General features: G+C 47.0%; 1 protein-coding gene across 1 annotated transcript in view; it reads right to left on the reverse strand.

Annotated features, from left to right (window-relative positions):
* Positions 1-18,543, reverse strand: part of SCUBE3 (signal peptide, CUB domain and EGF like domain containing 3) — a 1,455,403-nt gene that overhangs the window by 123,118 nt on the left and 1,313,742 nt on the right. The window contains exon 17 of the mRNA XM_085651134.1: positions 3,560-3,721. Coding sequence (XP_085507260.1) covers positions 3,560-3,721 — 162 coding nt within the window. The remainder of the gene's footprint in view (positions 1-3,559; positions 3,722-18,543) is intronic.

Raw genomic sequence — 18,543 nt, forward strand, 5'->3', positions numbered from 1 at the left:
CCGGAAACAAGCTTCCTAGGACCGGTTTCTGGCATTTCAGCCGTCTTCAGCCAGGCTTGCTTGAATCCAGTGGCAAAGTGAGCAAGGGACTCACGTCTGAGCATACCCTGCCAACTTATGGCGAACAAAGCAGTCCAAAAAGGGGTGGTGATGGACGGAGCATCAGAACCAATCAAACACTCACACCCAGTCAACAGATCTGGGTTTGATCCATCACCGTTCTTCAGCCCACTCTGCCACCCCAGTTCAGACATGGCCATATGCAAATCAGTCTGACCCTGTGCCTCATGGGAACAGTCCAGCCCGAACTGCCAAGCCATGCCTTCCCTGGACCGGAAACAAGCTTCCTAGGACCGGTTTCTGGCATTTCAGCCGTCTTCAGCCAGGCTTGCTTGAATCCAGTGGCAAAGTGAGCAAGGGACTCACTTCTGAGCATACCCTGCCAACTTATGGCGAACAAAGCAGTACAAAAGGGGGTGGTGATGGACGGAGCATCAGAACCAATCAAACACTCACACCCAGTCAACAGATCTGGGTTTGACCCATCACCGTTCTTCAGCCCACTCTGCCACCCCAGTTCAGACATGGCCATATGCAAATCAGTCTGACCCTGTGCCTCATGGGAACAGTCCAGCCCGAACTGCCAAGCCATGCCTTCCCTGGACCGGAAACAAGCTTCCTAGGACCGGTTTCTGGCATTTCAGCCGTCTTCAGCCAGGCTTGCTTGAATCCAGTGGCAAAGTGAGCAAGGGACTCACTTCTGAGCATACCCTGCCAACTTATGGCGAACAAAGCAGTACAAAAGGGGGTGGTGATGGACGGAGCATCAGAACCAATCAAACACTCACACCCAGTCAACAGATCTGGGTTTGACCCATCACCGTTCTTCAGCCCACTCTGCCACCCCAGTTCAGACATGGCCATATGCAAATCAGTCTGACCCTGTGCCTCATGGGAACAGTCCAGCCCGAACTGCCAAGCCATGCCTTCCCTGGACCGGAAACAAGCTCCCTAGGACCGGTTTCTGGCATTTGTACAATCCTTCAGACTGATTGTCTCACCTGGCAGAAAGTAGGTGCTTTGATTAGCGATTCGTTCAAATATGGGTATACTGACAATGTGTCCCTTCAAGGATCTGCAGTAATTGGAGCCATACAATTTATAAATATGTGGAATGGGAAGGTGCCTAAAGGAAGAGCTTTGAATTGATAAGTGTGCCTGTTTGCCATGAAGCAAAGGTATTTATAATGCTTTGGGTGTATGGGTTTGAAAAAATACACATCGGCCTGATCCACAGAAGTTGAAGGTGTGCTTTTTTCTATGAAGGGAAGTATACCCTCTAACGTCACCATGTGGAATCATTGTGTTTTTCAGATACTTGTTGAGGCTACACAAGTCTAGAATAACCTGTTGAAAGCATACTTTTGCAGTTAATTGAAAAGCTCATTTGCAAAGCCAAAGCCAACTCCCCTTCTATTCAAATGCCTAAAACCTGGTATTTGTTCTCTTTTTGCAACTTTTGTAAGAATGTAGCAACATCATGCCACAGCTGTCTGTCATATCTAAGCAGTACAGATGAAGTGTTAAAAATCTTGATGTTATGAAGGCATTAATTTTCTTGCCCATTGACTCCCAGCATTTGAAGCAACTGAATCTTTCTTGGTCTGATTTAACAAAAATGTATGTGTAGAATCCAGGGCCTTGTATTTCTTTATAACCGTCACAATGTTAACTGATATGGAAGACTTATTCATGTTAAAGCGCCCTCCCCCTCTCCCCCACAAGTGGTCCAATATCATCATCGGCATCATCCTCAGAGTCATGAGAAATGTAATGAATTCTTAGCTGATCAGGATCGGTTGCTTCTTGGTCTACATGATTCTTATCAGGACTGAAAATGGACACCACTTAGTCTTCGCCTTCATCTTGACTGTTGTCTTCATCTTGATCACCTTAGCTAAATTCTGACTCATTGGGAAGATCAGTAGGTGGCATGATGATAGTCAATGAACACACCATGAGAGATTCTTTAGGCAGGACTATGGAGGTACTGGAGACATAGTAGGCAACGTTAAAACAGTCCTAGAAGTTGTAAAAGCCAGTTGTTCCACAGCAAATGACCCGGAATAGACTGTGAAAGAACCAAAGGCAATTCAATTGACAGTGTCAACTACACAGTCGATGGCTGATATATAGCTGAAAGCATAACCAAAAGCACCATCATTATAGAAGTAGTACATGACGGTGAACCATTGAAGAGTCAGGTTTTGACGGCTGCTTTTTCTGTTTTAGCAGCCAACCATAAGTTCCTTCTCTGGCATAGGGAATGGCACAGCCGACTGTAAAGCATTTATGTGCGCTGTAGAAGATGGACTAGCTTCTGCTGGTGCCGATAACAAAGGCATAGCAGATGGTTAGTTGACATAATGGCAAACTGTCCTTATCAACTAATGAAGTTGTGGAAGCCTTTTTATGATTTGTGACTATAAATTGAGTCTTGTCAAAGAAAGAGACCTCGGCTTTTTCTTAGGGTGGATGGCTCAATTGTTGAAGCATTTAGCAATTTTTCCTTTGCTGCTGATAATCATGACAGACATGGTGACTGTGCTCTGTAAACTAACGCAGAGAGTCATTTTGTCTCCCAAGAAATTGCTGGTGATTATTTCTTTTTAAAAGCATTCAAGTTTGGCTTCACTTTCGTCCTCTTTAGAGCAGAAATATGAGGAGCAGACTTTTCCTGTTCAAGAACAGCCAGAGCCATTTTTCTCCCTGTACTTAAGAGTCGTATTCTAGTAGGTGACACAGAAGATGCAAATCATCGAATCATGGCTATGGTGTAGACATAAAATGCAAAAGGTGTACCTGTCTTCGATGTAAATCTTCCTTTTTCCACAGGCAATGCCCTTTTTGAAGAATGTCTCCTTCAAATACTCCTCAGCCATTTCCAAAGCTATTGAGACATATGAGAGGAAGAAAAGAATGCTAGTATACCGGCATTGGCCTTATCCTCCCCCCCAAAAAAAATCCAAAACAGTGGTCTACTAGAAGACATAAATGTCTAAATCATGAGAGGTCCAAGGATTTCCTCACATTGGCGTGCAGTAAAAAATCTGGCAGTTGGAACCTCTCAGTGTCTCTCCACCTGACCAGTTACGGTTTGGGTCATACAATGAGGTAGATAGACTATTTGTAGTCCATGGCTGTTTTCATAGGAACTGAATTGTTTTATTGAACAGAAGGCCACCATGCCTGACAACAAGGAATATTCAAGTATTTGACTCTATGAAATATTAAGTGCTGGCGAATCTTCAAACCGAGAACTGTGACAATCCTAGGAAGTGAAACTGAGGCTCCAAACATAAAAATGTCCACATTTTCTAACCGGATGCTCCCTTTGGAGGAGAACAAGCACAACCGGGCTGCAACAAGCACCACATGAGCTATACTCCAACCCCATCCCCAACTTTGACCACCACACAGAATGAGTCTGCCTCAAGAGATGTAGAGCCATAGTATGCACCTACTTGCACTGATCTAAGCAAAGAATCAGCAGGCATACCAGCACATGTTGTTATATTTGTGGCTCCCACTGGGCCATAAGCATCACTTCCAGGGCAGAGGTCACAAGCCAGCTGTCCCTCCTTCTCCTGGTAGGTTCCTGGTGGGCAGGTGATGCATAGCTCCATCTGACCATGGTAATACGTTCCTGCCAAACAGCTGGCTAAGAAAGAGAGAAAGAGATCAGTAGCTGAACACAACAGATGCCATTTTCCTTACCTAGGGTTAGGACCATCAGTGATTGTGTGCTTCACAAGCTATTTCACTGCAATCTCGATGGTGCTACCAGCTTCAACTATCAACACAATTAATGCAGAGACCATGGCGACTCTCGAAAAAACAGGTGTGTGTTAATTTGTTAGCATCCTCTTTGGTGAAGCTCAGTTGACTAGGTGGACCAAAAAAGGAGTAAAAAGTCAAACAGCCAGTTGCATAATTGCGACTGCACCACATGTTCACTACTACACTGACACAAACTCGTGCTGTGCTACACGATGCCTTAGGATTTTTTTGCCATTTCACACACACTAATGCCATTCCACACAGACACATGCTCACTCCTGTTGTGCTCCACAATGCCTTGTACTGACTAATGATATGCAAGACAATGCTTCCCGTCGAATTTTAAGCGGCCTACGCAGACGTTTTAACTCCCTGTTTGGTGGCGCTCTACAATTAGGCGCGTCAGGAGGGTGCCCTCCCTACCTCCACCCGCGAGGCCCTGGGACCGCTCTTCGTACAGGCCCTTAGCGATGCTTAATCTTGACTACAAGATTTTAAGCCGAATTCTGGCTAGTCGTTTGTTGCCCCATATGACGAAACTGATCCATACGGACCAGGCCGGATTTATTCCTTCTCGGAATACCGCGATGAATGTGTGCCACCTTCTGCGTATTTTGGGGTCCGACTCCTATGACAAGGAAGAGGCCTGCATTTTCGCGGTTGATATTGAAAAGGCCTTTGATAGCCTCGAGTGGCCCTATCTTTTTAACGTCCTGCAGGAATTTGGTTTGGGTGACTGCTTTGTACAGTGGACGGAGCTGCTCTACAGTGCTTCCACTGCCAGGGTGAGGACGGGGTCTTGATTTCTGCTGCCTGCACAGTCGCTCGGGGGGCGAGGCAGGGGTGCCCGTTATCCCCTTTATTATTTGCCCTGGTGATGGAGCCCATGGCTGCTCACGCCCGGTCTGGGCAGTATTTCCCTGGACTTTTGGTGGAGGGGCGAATGCAGCATATAGCACAATATGCGGACGATCTCCTCATGTTCCTGTCGGACACTGGAGACGCCCTACGGGGTGCGAGGGCCCTACTGGAGACCTTGGGAGGGTGGCGGGACTCCGGGTGAATTGGACAAAGTTGTGTCTGTTTCCTGTTAGACCTGACAGGGTAGACTGTCCGAGGGCAGGATATGTTCCGTGGGAAGGTTGGTGTCTGCCGTACTTGGGGACTCGAATCTATCATGATCCAGGAGATCTTTTGGAGGGTAATGTGGGGCGGGCGGTGCGCGGAGCGAGGGCCTGCTTTGATTTTTGGGGGACTCTTCCCCTGTCGGTTGCGGGCAGGGTTGCATTGGTGAAGATGGTCATCCTGCCCAGGTTTCTCTACTATTTTGGGACGCTTCCTGTTTGGGTCCCGGGTAAACTTTTTGCCCAGCTTAATACTCTGATCATGGGATTTATTTGGGGAGCTGGGAGGTGGAGGGTAGCTTTGACCACTCTACAGAGGCCCAGGGAGGAGGGAGGCCTCGTACTGCCTGACTTGGAGGCCTATTATCATGCTGCGCAGCTTCAATGGTTTACGAAGTGGGTGGCGGGCCATATTCGGCGCCCGCAGGAACAGGGTGGGTCGGACCCAAGCTGGCGCCACTTGTCCTGTGTGCTATTACGGGCCCTGCTGAGAGGTGTCTTACTGCAGCCGGATTTACGCACGGTGAGCCAGTGTTGGGCACGCCTGGCCAGGAGGGCACACGTCTAGACTCCGTATGCACCTGAGATCCCACTGAGGATGTGTGAGGCGTTGCCCCACAGGGGGGATTGAAGTCAGTTGCTGGCCTGGGAAGAGGCGGGGGTTACGGCGCTAGGTGACCTCTATGAGGATGGTAACCTTCTCCCTTTTAATGACCTTAGGGAGCGACATGATCTCCCGCAGGGAGATTTTCTCTTCCATGCGGCCCTGACAGCGGCTATCAGAAAGCACTGGGGAGGGGGACTATTGGAGCCAGATACGTCTCTCGCTTGTCAAAGCAGTGACCTGTCTCTACCGCCGGATCACCCGAGATCTGCGGCAGCCCCTGACGGCGTTGCGCCTCAAGTGGGAGGCGGATCTGGGGGAGACCATTGCAGACAAACCTTGGGAGATGATTGTGGAGCGGCCGTGGAAATGTTCTCGGAATGCGCGCTTCCAGCTCATTCAATTCTGTTTTCCATAGGGCCTACCTCACGCCTGGTAAAATTGCTGAATACTTTGGGGTGGTGACCAATTGTCCCCGGTGTGCCCAGGTTGGGGCGAGTTTTCTCCACATGTTTTGGGAATGCCCGTGGGTGGGAGACTTCTGGAGAGGAGTGATGGCTGTCCTGCTGGCTGTGACGGAGATAGCTGTGACTCCAGGGGTCTGCTTGTTGCATTGGTTCCCCCACACTGCCAAGACTAAGATTACCAGCAAGTTCATTGACCTAGGGTTGGTCTTAGCAAAGAGAGACCTTACTTCCCACTGGAAAGCGAGACAGGGGCCTAGCCTAGTGCGATGGAATAAGGAGCTGGTGAAATGGGCAGAAAGCGAGGGGAACTATAGGCTCTGTATGGCTCAGCGTAATGGGAGTGAGAAGTCATTGGAAATAGCCTGGGCATGGGTGGCATTCCTGCAACTGGCCAAGCGTCCGGCTATGGATGATGAGGGTACCCTTGATGGGAGGGATGTGGAGCGGGCCCCTTGAATGACTTTACCCGCCTGCGGGAGTACAATGTGCACTGGGACCCCTGCGAGCACAATAAGAGGCTTCTCCCTTTGTGTCTCTGACCCCGATACTGCCCGACCTCTGAGGGAGGGAGTCTGATAGGTGGTACGGGAGACTTGTTTGCCTTTCTGAATGCCACAGTAACTGGCGACATGCTTGGGTGGGTGGTTGGGGTAGGGGGGCTCTGTTGGGGGTGTTTTGGGTGTGGGAGGGGAGGGAGAGGATCAGGGGTTCTTTTTGTAGCTTCATAACATTGGACAGGGTCAAGCATGCTGACGGACTGAGCTGCATCACGAGTACCGGGTAGGGGCTGGATGCAACTTTGTGCCCTGCTTGGTCATGTTATCTATAGTACTGTATGCTGACTTTCTTCCTTGCGCATTCCGAGGGCTACAAGATTGAATGTATGTTTTCTGAAACTCAATAAAAATCATGAGGCTCCTTTGTTCTTGGATTTGCAGGCAAGGGATCATTATGAAACTGCCAGTAATACTTAATGTGTTCCACAAACCACTTAGGCTAGCTTGACATAATTTGATACCATGCAAAACGGATGCAAAATAATGTAACTTCCTTAGCCATGTTGGGGGTTACTACTCTCACTCTAAGCTGATCATACCCAGCTCCTCCCCTAGGTGGAAAGCGCATCATTATCTACGCCTTAAACAAGTGCCTTCTGGACATCCTCGATTAGATGGAAGGACGTTTTCTTTAAGTAAATGGTAGATAAACGTGATGTTGGAAAAGGAGGTACCCATCCCCCAACCAAAGAAATGAACGTATGGACCACCAAGTAATTCCTTAATTCCCCATGAAAAACATTTATTTCATATTCAATAAGGTTTCACTTAACAGAAACAAATAGCTCACGTAATAAAGTCTTGCAATCTTCTGTGAAGAAATATCAAGAAAGCCTTTCAGTCAGATTCAGTTTGGTAGGGAAACAGGGCATACAGGGACTACTGAGCCGCAAACGTAGTGGCTGATGTCGTTTGCAATTGGTGTCTTGGCGTCCCTCCTACTATGGTTCTGCAAACTGACCCATGAACAACCCATTCTCCACTTGACTTTCGGGGCAAGCAGTCCAAGACTTCTTAGGGAGGCAGTGTGGAGGATAAGCACTCTGAGCTCGACAATCAACCAGCAGAAACAATAACTTCAATTTCCAGCCCAATGCTTGTATTTTAGTAAAAGAAAGTCTGTTAATTACACAACAGAACTAAATACTAAGCAATCTATTTAGTCCTTAGTTCCGTTCTTCAGGTGGGCTACACTCTCCCACCCTAATGTCCTCTCCCAACCCAGGTAAAATCTAAATGCTAAAACCCCCAGTGTTTAGTGGCAGAGGCACGACTTAGGCACAAGTGCAGATTATCACTGTTACCCCTTGAGGGGTTAGAAGCAGAACTCGTCACGTGATCGTATTTTAGTTTATTTTAGGTACAAAGCTTCAAGTCCCTCCACGCGTCTTACTTTGCGCAAGTCTTGAGCAGGAGCACCCACCAGATGAGCACAATGAAATGTGAGATCTCTGTACCTGGCTGTTATCAGCCTTTCTGGAACAGTAATAAAGGACAGATAAAAGGGCAGGCCTGACTGAGAAACTTCCTCACCTTGAACAACAGAAACTGCAGTCCCACCATTCACCCCTTCCCTCCACCAAATGGGAGAGCTTAGGAAAATCTAATCAGCATGTTCCCGCTAGCAAAGGCTTCCTGGAATTTCCAAAGGTAACCCTATCTCCATCCTCGCTACTTCAGTTTCTGGATCGTCAATATCCAGCCACAAGTATACAGGTAGAATAATTCCAATGTCTTGGGAAGCTGTCCTCGTCAACCATTTGTGACATAGTAAATCAGGAGCATCCAACATGGATGCCACTGGGGTGTGTGCACGCGCGAACACACACACACACACACACAAACACACACACACACACATACACTTTTTTAGTACCACGCATATATAACAGTCTCACCATACATAAACAAGAGCTTGACATACACATGATGTCAGCACGAGGCTTTGAGGCACACACAATAGTAGGCCACACTCTCTAGGTCTGACCACTCTATAAATCACAAGATAGGGTATGTTGCCACCACCAAGTTATGTACTGCGCCTAGAACATAGACAGTAGTCCTCTGCCCACAATGAGGGGATACTTGGTGCATACTTCCAGGTCACAGGACAGGTTCAAGACCTTGCATTGATAGGGACATACCTAGGCTTCTGTGCACACGCTAGAGACAAAATAAAAATGAGGATACCAGATTCACAAGTAGTTGGACACTTAGGACAGAACAATACCCCCTTATACCATGCAGGGGGCATTCCTAATCCAAATGAAGCCTCACCCATATCTGACCACCTGGATCCTTACGCACAAGTTGGAGAAGTCTAGTCATAGAATCAAAAAAATTGGTTTCCATTTCCGAACTCTTTTTAAAAAAAAACATCTTTATCTTTATTTTTATTTTTAATATGCATATAATGAGCAACAAGAAAGGTGCAACCACATCTCCTAAAACAAAGGAGAAGGCGGGTACACAGAGTCAGCCCTCCACACAGGGCTGGTACATGCCTACAGTAATATAATACAATAGGATAAGAGACGATACCTCATAAGATGGCACCACATGCACAATAAATTTGAAGTAGAAGCTTCTGCCACTTCGGCAGGGAACTGTATGTCATAATGATTCAAACAACTCCCCCAAACCTTGAAAAATTTGCATGGGCAACCTCTACTATATGTAACCTTTTTTGCCACCATGTAGAGGTCCATCCCCGACCTTCATTCTCGCACAGTCTGGACCGCAGGGGCACCACAATGACGCGCAATGTCACGCTTGGCTACCAAAGGCCACAGGCTGCAAAAGAGGAGCTTTGCCCTAGGAAAGCCTACATCTCCTAGGACCCCCAAGAGAACATATTTGGGCTCAAGCTGGATGCATTCCCCCAACACCCTACTGAGTTCCACAACCACTCATATACCCGTGACCAGTATACCTGAATGGCCTGGTAGCTGCAAAGTGTAAAAACAAATGTACCCCATGCCACCCCACAATGCAGACAATCCAGGGACGCAGCCCTCCCCATGCAATGCAGACAGTCCCTATCATAATAGATTTGGTGCAGAATTTTGAGTTGGGATCAAGCACAACTGGGACTTTATGGCGACCTCCCTTGCGTGCATCAGAGCCGCCTCCTAATTCATGTCCTTAAGTTCCCCCCAAGTCCTCCCCCTAGCGAACTCTCAGCCTAACCAGTGTGTCTGGCATATTGTTTTTGAGAGTTTTATAGGTACGGGAGATAGTCTTCAAAGGTAACTCGTCTAGGAGCAGTCCGCCATCAAAAAAGGATTACTCAGGCAGATCCAGCTCTCCAAGCCCTTTGCCTGCCAAGCATGACTCAACTGGGCATTTTTTTAAAGAATTGGTTGGAACTCATATGATAATCTCTTTAAAGGGAGGAGAAGGGCATTAGACCACTGTCCATCTCGTAGATTACCAGCAAGTCCCAGGACCTAAACCCCCTAAGTTTCCTCAATTTGCACATCCATGTCCCCTCCTAGAGCTGAGTCTCCAGCGTTAACTTCCCAGTCCAACCCTTTACATCTATTAGTTCTACTCCAGGCCACTATGGCCACCCGCTTTGCCAGTAGGTGCTACTGGACACCCACTGTACAAGTAGAGGAGGTAGGACCAGTGGAGGCCAGCACGGATCAGGGGTGGTAAGGCATGGGTAGAGAGGGGTAAAAAAAGAAAAAGAAACTTTCCTGATCGCCACCTCTCTCTCCTCCGTTGCTTTTCCACGTCGCGCCAGAACAGGAAGCACCCAGGATCCCCTAAGCGAATCACAACGCTGCAATGCAGCGTTGCGATTGGTCTGAGCACCAGGGTTTGGCACTCAGACGGGGACTGGAAGCCTGGGCATGTCCTCCACCAAGGCTGTAATGCAGTCGAACATGCAAAGTGCACATGACTGTTTGGCCGGCCCAGGACGACTGGCCAAACATTCATGCGCACTTACAGAGTGCTCACCACTCCTCCCCCTGCTCTGTGAGCACAGCAGCCCTGACCTGCCCCGCAAAGCTGCAGCAACAGGAAAAAAAATTAATGATAATAACATCAAGTTATTATAATTAAATTTTTCCTTTATTTACACTGCTGCAAAGCAGAGGGACGATGCACCTCCGCCTTAGCGGAGGAGCCGCCACTAGGCAGGACCGATGGTGAACTTTGCTCGTTTGTGACGACCAGCCAGAGGCCTCCCTCGCACCAAGCATCTGGATCCGGCCGTCACCTTGGATGTCCAACCAGTCCCAGAACTCCTGGGGGTCACATAAAAATGGTACAGCCCCTCATGGAGGACCTTCAACCCTTCAAATTGGTGGGGTACAACATGTACTGCAACCCCATAGCTCTCAGCTTTTGCTCAACTCCCCCCAATTTTTTCCACATCTGCTGTACATGCTGGATGTAGTCCAGAAAGATCTGTATGACACAGTCCTCTAAGGAGGAATCCCCCTGCAGGGGAACCATCTGCAATATAGTATCGCTGTCTCTATAATTAAGGAGTTTGGCAATGATAGTTCTTGGTGACCCTCCAGGCGGCGGTGGCAGTTCCACTACCAAGACATTTGACAAGGCAGTGCCCAAAAGCATCCCCCAGAGCCATTGTTCTAGAAAGAGCTCTGGGTACGTCCCCTCTGCGTCCTCAGGAAACCCCATAAACCGCAGGTTACAGCACCAGGAGCAACCCTCTGCATCTTCCACTCGCATCTCAAGCCACTGCGTCTGGGTTGCCAGGGTAGCACCAGTGGACTGGAGGGCCTTCACTTCTTCCTAGAGCTTTGTAATGTTTTGTTTGGTCTCCAGTGGTCTCTCAGCCACTTAATGCAGATTAGCGCGTAGCTGATTGACGTCCATAGATACCAAGTCTATCTTGGCCTGCACACTGGCACTGGAATCCTCAATCACCGCCAAAATCTTTGTGCCCGTGGGGCCCTGCGGGTAGTTCAGTCCCCCTCCAGCAAAAGCCAGTCGGTTGCCCCCTGCATCGGCTGCAGTGTATTGATCTATCTTCGACTACTGAGCTCCCCTTTGTGCTTTATTCTTAACCATCATAAGGCAGATCGCGGACCCTGGTATATCCCGTTCAATAAAGTGCATGCACCGGGTCACACAAAGCCACATCAGGTGGATGTCAGCCGCACTCCAATGCTGCTCCAGTCTCAGTCAGGCACTCCCTGTGGTGTCAGCTGTGTGGGCAGTTAAGAGCCAGAACAGCAGCCGAGGCATAGCAGATCTGGGGCACCCCACGAACGAACAAGCGCACCTCGAGCAAGTAGTGAGTCACAATACAGATTCAAGCAGGTGGGTCAGGGGCCCACAGCCAGTCCAGCAGCCTCCGTATTGAGAGTCGGGCCCGACAAACATACACAGTCCAGGCAGCCAAAGCAGAAGCCCACACCAGGAACCATACGTAAGGGGGCCCAGCACCCCAGCCTCTGAAGGAGTTGCGGCGTCTAGAAAATCAGCAGCAAGGCCTCAGTGTGCACCCACAGAGCTTGATCTCTACATCAGGCCCTCACAGCTACTTCAGTCCGGGGTTCATCCTGGAGAGCCGTAAGCACAGCGCTGCAATGCAATAAGGGCTCCCAAGTAAAAAACCCAGGCTGGGAAATGGGCACCCCATCACCGGCCATCACCTCTCTGCCACCTCCAGTCAGGCTCTGCAGGCGGAGCCCAGCTGTGTTTGGGCTTTAGCCCCGAAAATCTGTCTCTGCCGGCGAGGCCTTTTGTGGTGCTCGACTGGTCCATGCTGCCTCCAAGAGTCAGGGCTGCTTCCCTCAGGCAAAAGAAGTCCAATTGTGGTCTAAGGACAAAAAAAAAGGCAGAGCGGGAATGAGGTGTACGACCTAACACCAGGCCGCCACACACTCTAGTAGCTGTAGACTCCAAGGCGCTGAACGCGCAGATCCCCCAGGCCGTGCAGGGAGGGACAGCAAAGACAAAGGGAAAAAAGATTTCTCCTGAGGCCATGAGACCCAGCTCCAAAACCAGGCCATCTTCTTCCGGCCGCCAGAGAGCGACACCACGGTCCACAGGTCCCCTAGTGACTCAGTTGCAGCCTTCTCGTTAGCAGGTAAGGTCAGTCAATAATAGGTCCAGGAAATAAGGGGGGGGGAGGCGTGCCGAGGCGTGCGACCCACCTCAATGGCCACAGCAGTTATCACCAGCCACTGCACCTCACATGCTGCTTCCAAGGCTCCCGAGGCAACATCATCCCAGGATGTACAGAGGATGCCGGGTATATAGGATATACACTCCTGTGGCCATGCAACCAGGCAGCAAAGAGACTCAGGTGGGTCCCTGTTGAGCAACACTACTTAAAAGACGGGAAGCTTTTGTAAAACGGCAGGATGGAACTAAATTATATATCAGGGCCGGGAGGTCTCATCTAGAGCTGCCAGTCGACCATCCTTTTTGGTAACGCCCTGTCCATTTATATTCTCATGATTTGTTCCAGCTTTGTTTTTCACTTTGAAATCTAGACCTTGTGGTGAGATCAACCAGCAAATTGGGATTCTCATCCTTCGTTGTCATCAACCATTAGATTGGTTTGTTGCTTTCTGATCATACCACATCTTCATAAGCTCTTGACTTGCCTGAAGGTAATTCTTTGCCTGACTTTTGTATTGTGCCATTTACTTCCTGAGGACAGTCACATATTCCACCACAAACTCCCCTATTTAATCATGCACAAAGCGTGGACACGGAGCATAAGAAGAAATTTACGGATACTTTAAAATATTAGTTTCTTTCCATTTTTTAATAGTTTTAACTTTTTATTGATGTGCTGTAGGGGGCTGTTTTTGGGGGGATTTTTATGGTGCTGTGTTATTGTGATGGTGACGGTCTAGTTCCATCGTGACGGCTACACTCCCCGCTCCAGTTGTTTGAGTGGGTGGACGGCATTTGCTTTTCACATTCCTTGGCTCTCTACTTAATCATGCACAAAGGATGCAAGTGCTGCTGGCATGCCTAAGGGGAGCCAAAGGCATGCCTGTCAGCATCCCAGAGGTGATCCGCAGCAGTCACTGTGTCCATTTTAAAAGGGTAAGAATTACCTACTTAACAGTTGATTTACTAGTCCTCAATACGTCTATTATCTGCCACATGAAAATGAATCCTAACGAGGTGTGCACGCCTCCATTTGCACCCTCTGCTGCTTTGTCTTTGAGACACAGTCACCTATTACAATGAGGGACTCCCTTCAGATCCCTCCCCCACTAAAGGTAAAGGACCTGTTAAAGTATTTCTGATTAACATGCGATTCCTTCAAAATCACGTAGTATTTGTACATGACCTCCTCATTAATGAGAGACCAAATCTGCTATTTATTACTGGATCATGACTGTTGCACAAGGGATGTCATATTATTGATTTAGTATTTTCCAATAAAAGTTTGAGTTTGTCTGACCCTATTCCTCTAGCATGGACAGATCACTACTTGATCCATTTTAAGAGGGCCACTTCCCCTCATGGTAGCTTTGTTGACCATCCTGCTTTTGGCCAAATTAGACCTTACTCCAGGATAACTCAAAATAGCTTGCTGGGTGCCCTGGAAGATACAGTGGCAAATCTTTTGGAGTCAATTGAGTCAGATGCTCAGGAGGCTGATAATTGGATTTGTTCCTCTGTGGAAAAATTGCCCCCCCTTCCAGGACGCAGGCCACATAGAAATAAGATTGGTTCAATGATGCCCTGAAACAGGAGAAAACAATATGTAAAACGGCAGAAAGAGCCTGGCGTACAAATTACAGCATCAAGGATAGAGCAAAGGTGGCCTTGATAAATTCTACTATAAGGGAATTCTACAATGGCTGTATTGAAAGGGCAGAAGACAAATCAAGAGAAATCTTTAAAATTGTAAAACAATTCTCAGATTTGGTTGCCTGCCACAGAAGTAAGGATCCCTAGGCCAACTGGTGCGAACAGCTGGCCTCTTTCTTTCATAATAAAATACAGGAACTTCAGAACAGCTTAATCATAACAGGGTTTTTGGTAGTTGGTTCTTTTAGTTCAGCCATGAGCCCAAATAATGTGTCCAGCTCTTTATCCTCCTTTAATTTGAGCTTTTTGGAAGATACTAGAGAGGTCATTCTCAGTCTTAAGTCAGGATCCCCCTCTGATCCCAGCTCCCCTTTCTTTTAGCTCTGGGAGTGAAGGTTATTAACCCAGTGATGAATTCCCTGTTAAATATGTAATTGGCAGCCGCCACAGTTCCGTCCTGCTGGACACAGAACAAAATGTTACACCTCTTTAAAAAACCTAATGCGGACCCCAATGTCCTAGGCACTTATAGGCTAATTTCTCTGATGCCAGCGCCATCAAAATTGGTGGAAATGTTTGTTAATTGGTAGCTGTTTAACTATATCAAGTCAAATTAGTTATTACACCCCAGTGAGAACGGGTTCAGGCCAAAGTTTAGTACAGAGACTGACCTTTCGGAAGTCTCTGAACTGATTAAAAACACTCTAGAAGTGGGCAGAAGGGCAGTCCTGGTATTGTTAGACCTGTAAGCAATGTTTGACACAATTCCCCATTCCAGGGAGCTCACCCGCTTTCAGGAGATAGGCATTAGAGGTACTGCCTGGAAGTGGATGAAATCCTTCCTTGGAGGAGGGAGCTAGAATTCTGGTTGTCCCCTCATTCGTCTGGCAGCAGAGCTATCTCAGTAGGACTCCCACAGGGCTCAGCCCTTAGCCCAACAATGTTTAACATCTATACAATTCTGCTTGCTGCATTGGTCGAGTCTTTTGGGGCCAAAATAATCTCTTATGCTGATGACACACAGATTGTCTTTACCTTCAAGATAGATAATTGATCCAGATAACATTAAACCCTGTCACTCTGCAGTTTTTATTGGATGAATACCAACCAACTTAAGTGTAACACTGAAAACAAAAAGGTTCTCGGTTTCGGACACAATTTCAACCGGAACCTGCAAGTACATTAGCCGGATGGGGTCTCCCTGACCAACATGCAAGTTAATGCTGTACAAAACCTGGGTGTTAAGACTGATAAATATATAACCTTTCACAATCAAGTCAACATGGTAGTTGGCACATGTTTTGGGCTTTTGGTTATGGCAAAAGATATTCTCCATTTCCTCTCTGCCGCCGTGAGGATAACAGTGGTCTTGGTTATGTTCAGGCTGAGTTATGCCAATGCTTATACATAGGTCTTCCACATTACCTGGTGAGGAAATTGTGAAAGGTCCAAAATGAGGTTGCTCGGCTTGTGCTCAATCTCCTAATACGGGTGCATGTCTCGCCGCGTTTGAAGAACCAGCATCGACTTCCTGTGAAAAAGGCATCTTATTCAAAACCCCCCTACAAATGCAGAGAGCGCTGAATCACTCTGGTTCGGGCTGTGTGTCCTCCAGAGTAGTCCGCTACAACCCCAAGAGAAACTTACGCCCTTCGATCAACCATCGGGCCAAAGTCCCAAGAGTCCATCTCTCTAAAGCTGGCGGTCCACTCTTCTGGGACCTCAAGCCTGGAATAAGCTCCCTTTAAAACTGCGTAAAATATTGAAGGAGAGGGGCCTTTTAGAAAGAATCTAAATGGCTTTTTGTAGACTAATATTTAGCACTCTTTTTCTCCCTGCACTCTGTATATAGTAGGGTATACTCATCAAAGTCATAAGCAACCCTCCCTCCTCCCCGGACGAGTATTGACAGTACGGTATTGCTTTTGATTTTTCCTGCCATGATTCCTCTATGTTTGTACACAGTAAAAAAAGAACTGACCTAACTGTCACCTGTGGTGCATGAGGGGAGCAGGGGGCTCCTGGAGGCCTTAAAGGCATGGTGTCCAGGTTCTTGGAATCCTTAAAGGCAGGGTGCCAATGTTTTTTGATACTGTGACGTTTTTTCCTCTATGCTAATTGCCTGCTATTACTTGCCTTTTTTCTGAAACTAAAGGGCTGTGTTGGAACACTATTACAGTGTATGTTCTCTGTTGCAGTGTTTATATTAGAGATTATTTTCTCTTTCTAAAAAATTCATGTAATTTTTGCATATTAGCCTATTTGAAGTACATTAGGCTGCATATTTGTGTATGTATACATGTATATATGTATGTTTTGGAAGTACTCTGTACTTGTTTGTCTAAACATACACATATATATGTATTTTTATATATGCTCCGGGATCCCGCACATGGGCGGGGATTATTCAGTGCTTATAACTATTGATGAGTATCCCCTGGAAGAGAAATATATATAAACACACATACACACACACACACACATATCTGTATCTATATATATATTCACTTAAAAAACCATAGGTTTCACACATGTTATAGTTAGGTGGATATTTCACACGTAAAAAGCCAATGAAATTCCCCCGTTATAGTTAGTTGAGATAACTATAACTCGCGCACCCGCAATCCTCTGCTCATGACGTCACATATTACATCACTCATGACATGGTCAGTGGCATCACTCATGACATCACTGATGACATCATCCTTGTGATAGAGTGGCAGTCGCGCGAGTTATAGTTATCTCAACTAACTATAACGGGGGAATTTCATTGGTTTTTTACGAGTGAAATATCCACCTAACTATAACATGTGTGAAACCTATGGTTTTTTAAGTGAATTTGCAAGGTTTTTTAAATGCTAATTCGTAACTATAACATGTGTGAAACCTATGGTTTTTTCAGTGAATTTGTATGGTTTTTTAAATGCTAAGTTATGTATGTCTTATTATTTTTTTTATATATTTATTTTTCAATAAACTACGCATTAAATTTTTTTAATTTTTTTTAATGGTTTTTCACCGTGCGCGCACGGTGCGCGCACCCCCGCGATTTTTGGGGAAAAAAAATTAAATGTTTTTTTCTGCCTTCGGGGTCCTTCAGGGACCCCCTGACCAAGGCTAGGGGGTCAGGAACTCTCTACCCTGCCCCCTTTTCACGTTCACCACCTTCCTTTTCCACTCTCGCACTGAAAACAAACAAAATGGCGGCCGACACTTCCTGATTTCGACCGATTCGAACGTTGACTGAGATGTAACAACCAATCAGAATTACGCTCGCGCACGTTAGGGTGCACGGTGCGCGGCTATAGATATGTATGTGCTTTTAAATGCAATATTCTCAGGAACTACTGAACAGATTGACTCCATATATGCAAAAGGCACTTCCCTGACCTGAGGACTACCTCTCTGCCAAATTTCAAGTAATTCTGTTCAGCCGTTCGGGCTGTACCTTCGACTAAAGGTCCTATGGGAAAATGCATGGGGAAAACGCGTTTTGGGACCCCCCTTTTTTCTCGGCCCCCGCTTGACGAATCACCCCGAGACTTTCAGGATAGGAGCTGAGCTGAGCGGAGCGCCCCATTAGTTTTGAAAGTTTCGCGAAGATTCGTCAACCGGCGCCAAAGTTATTCAAAATAGAATTTTGAGATTTCCTATGGAAACACGGTCCTAACTATAACTATCTACTGGCGACCGCCAGTAGATAATCTATATATATATATATATTCAGCTCCACTGCACCTTGGGCCAGCGACGGGTGCTATAACGCGGAGGTGCAACCGCGTACAATGTAAACGCTCATTCCTTTTTCGATTTCTCAATCGGGAAAAGCACTCACAGGGGTCTTTAGTTTTGGCAGAGTTTTTAATTCATGCAACCCATAAATAACATGACGCGTTTCGGCTACTGCCTTTTTCCAATGTTACAAAATTGCGCGCTAAACACCGACACTTTAAAAGAGATCGTCAATATCCGGTCACATGATGCAAGTCAAAGCAAAATCAAAATCAACATAGGACCACGCTCTCGCTGTTCTAATACAGGCGCCATCTTGGAACATATATCAGGAGGTTAAATCCAAATGTCCAAAGCAAAATAAGCCTTCTAATGCAGGCACTATATAGTACTTGCAAAGATTAACATCAGACATATTGTGTAATGAAATCAGGACATTGTCATGATTTAAACAG

This window comes from Triturus cristatus, chromosome 1_1, assembly GCF_964204655.1.
Source record: "Triturus cristatus chromosome 1_1, aTriCri1.1, whole genome shotgun sequence".
Classification (NCBI taxonomy): Eukaryota; Metazoa; Chordata; class Amphibia; order Caudata; family Salamandridae; genus Triturus; species Triturus cristatus.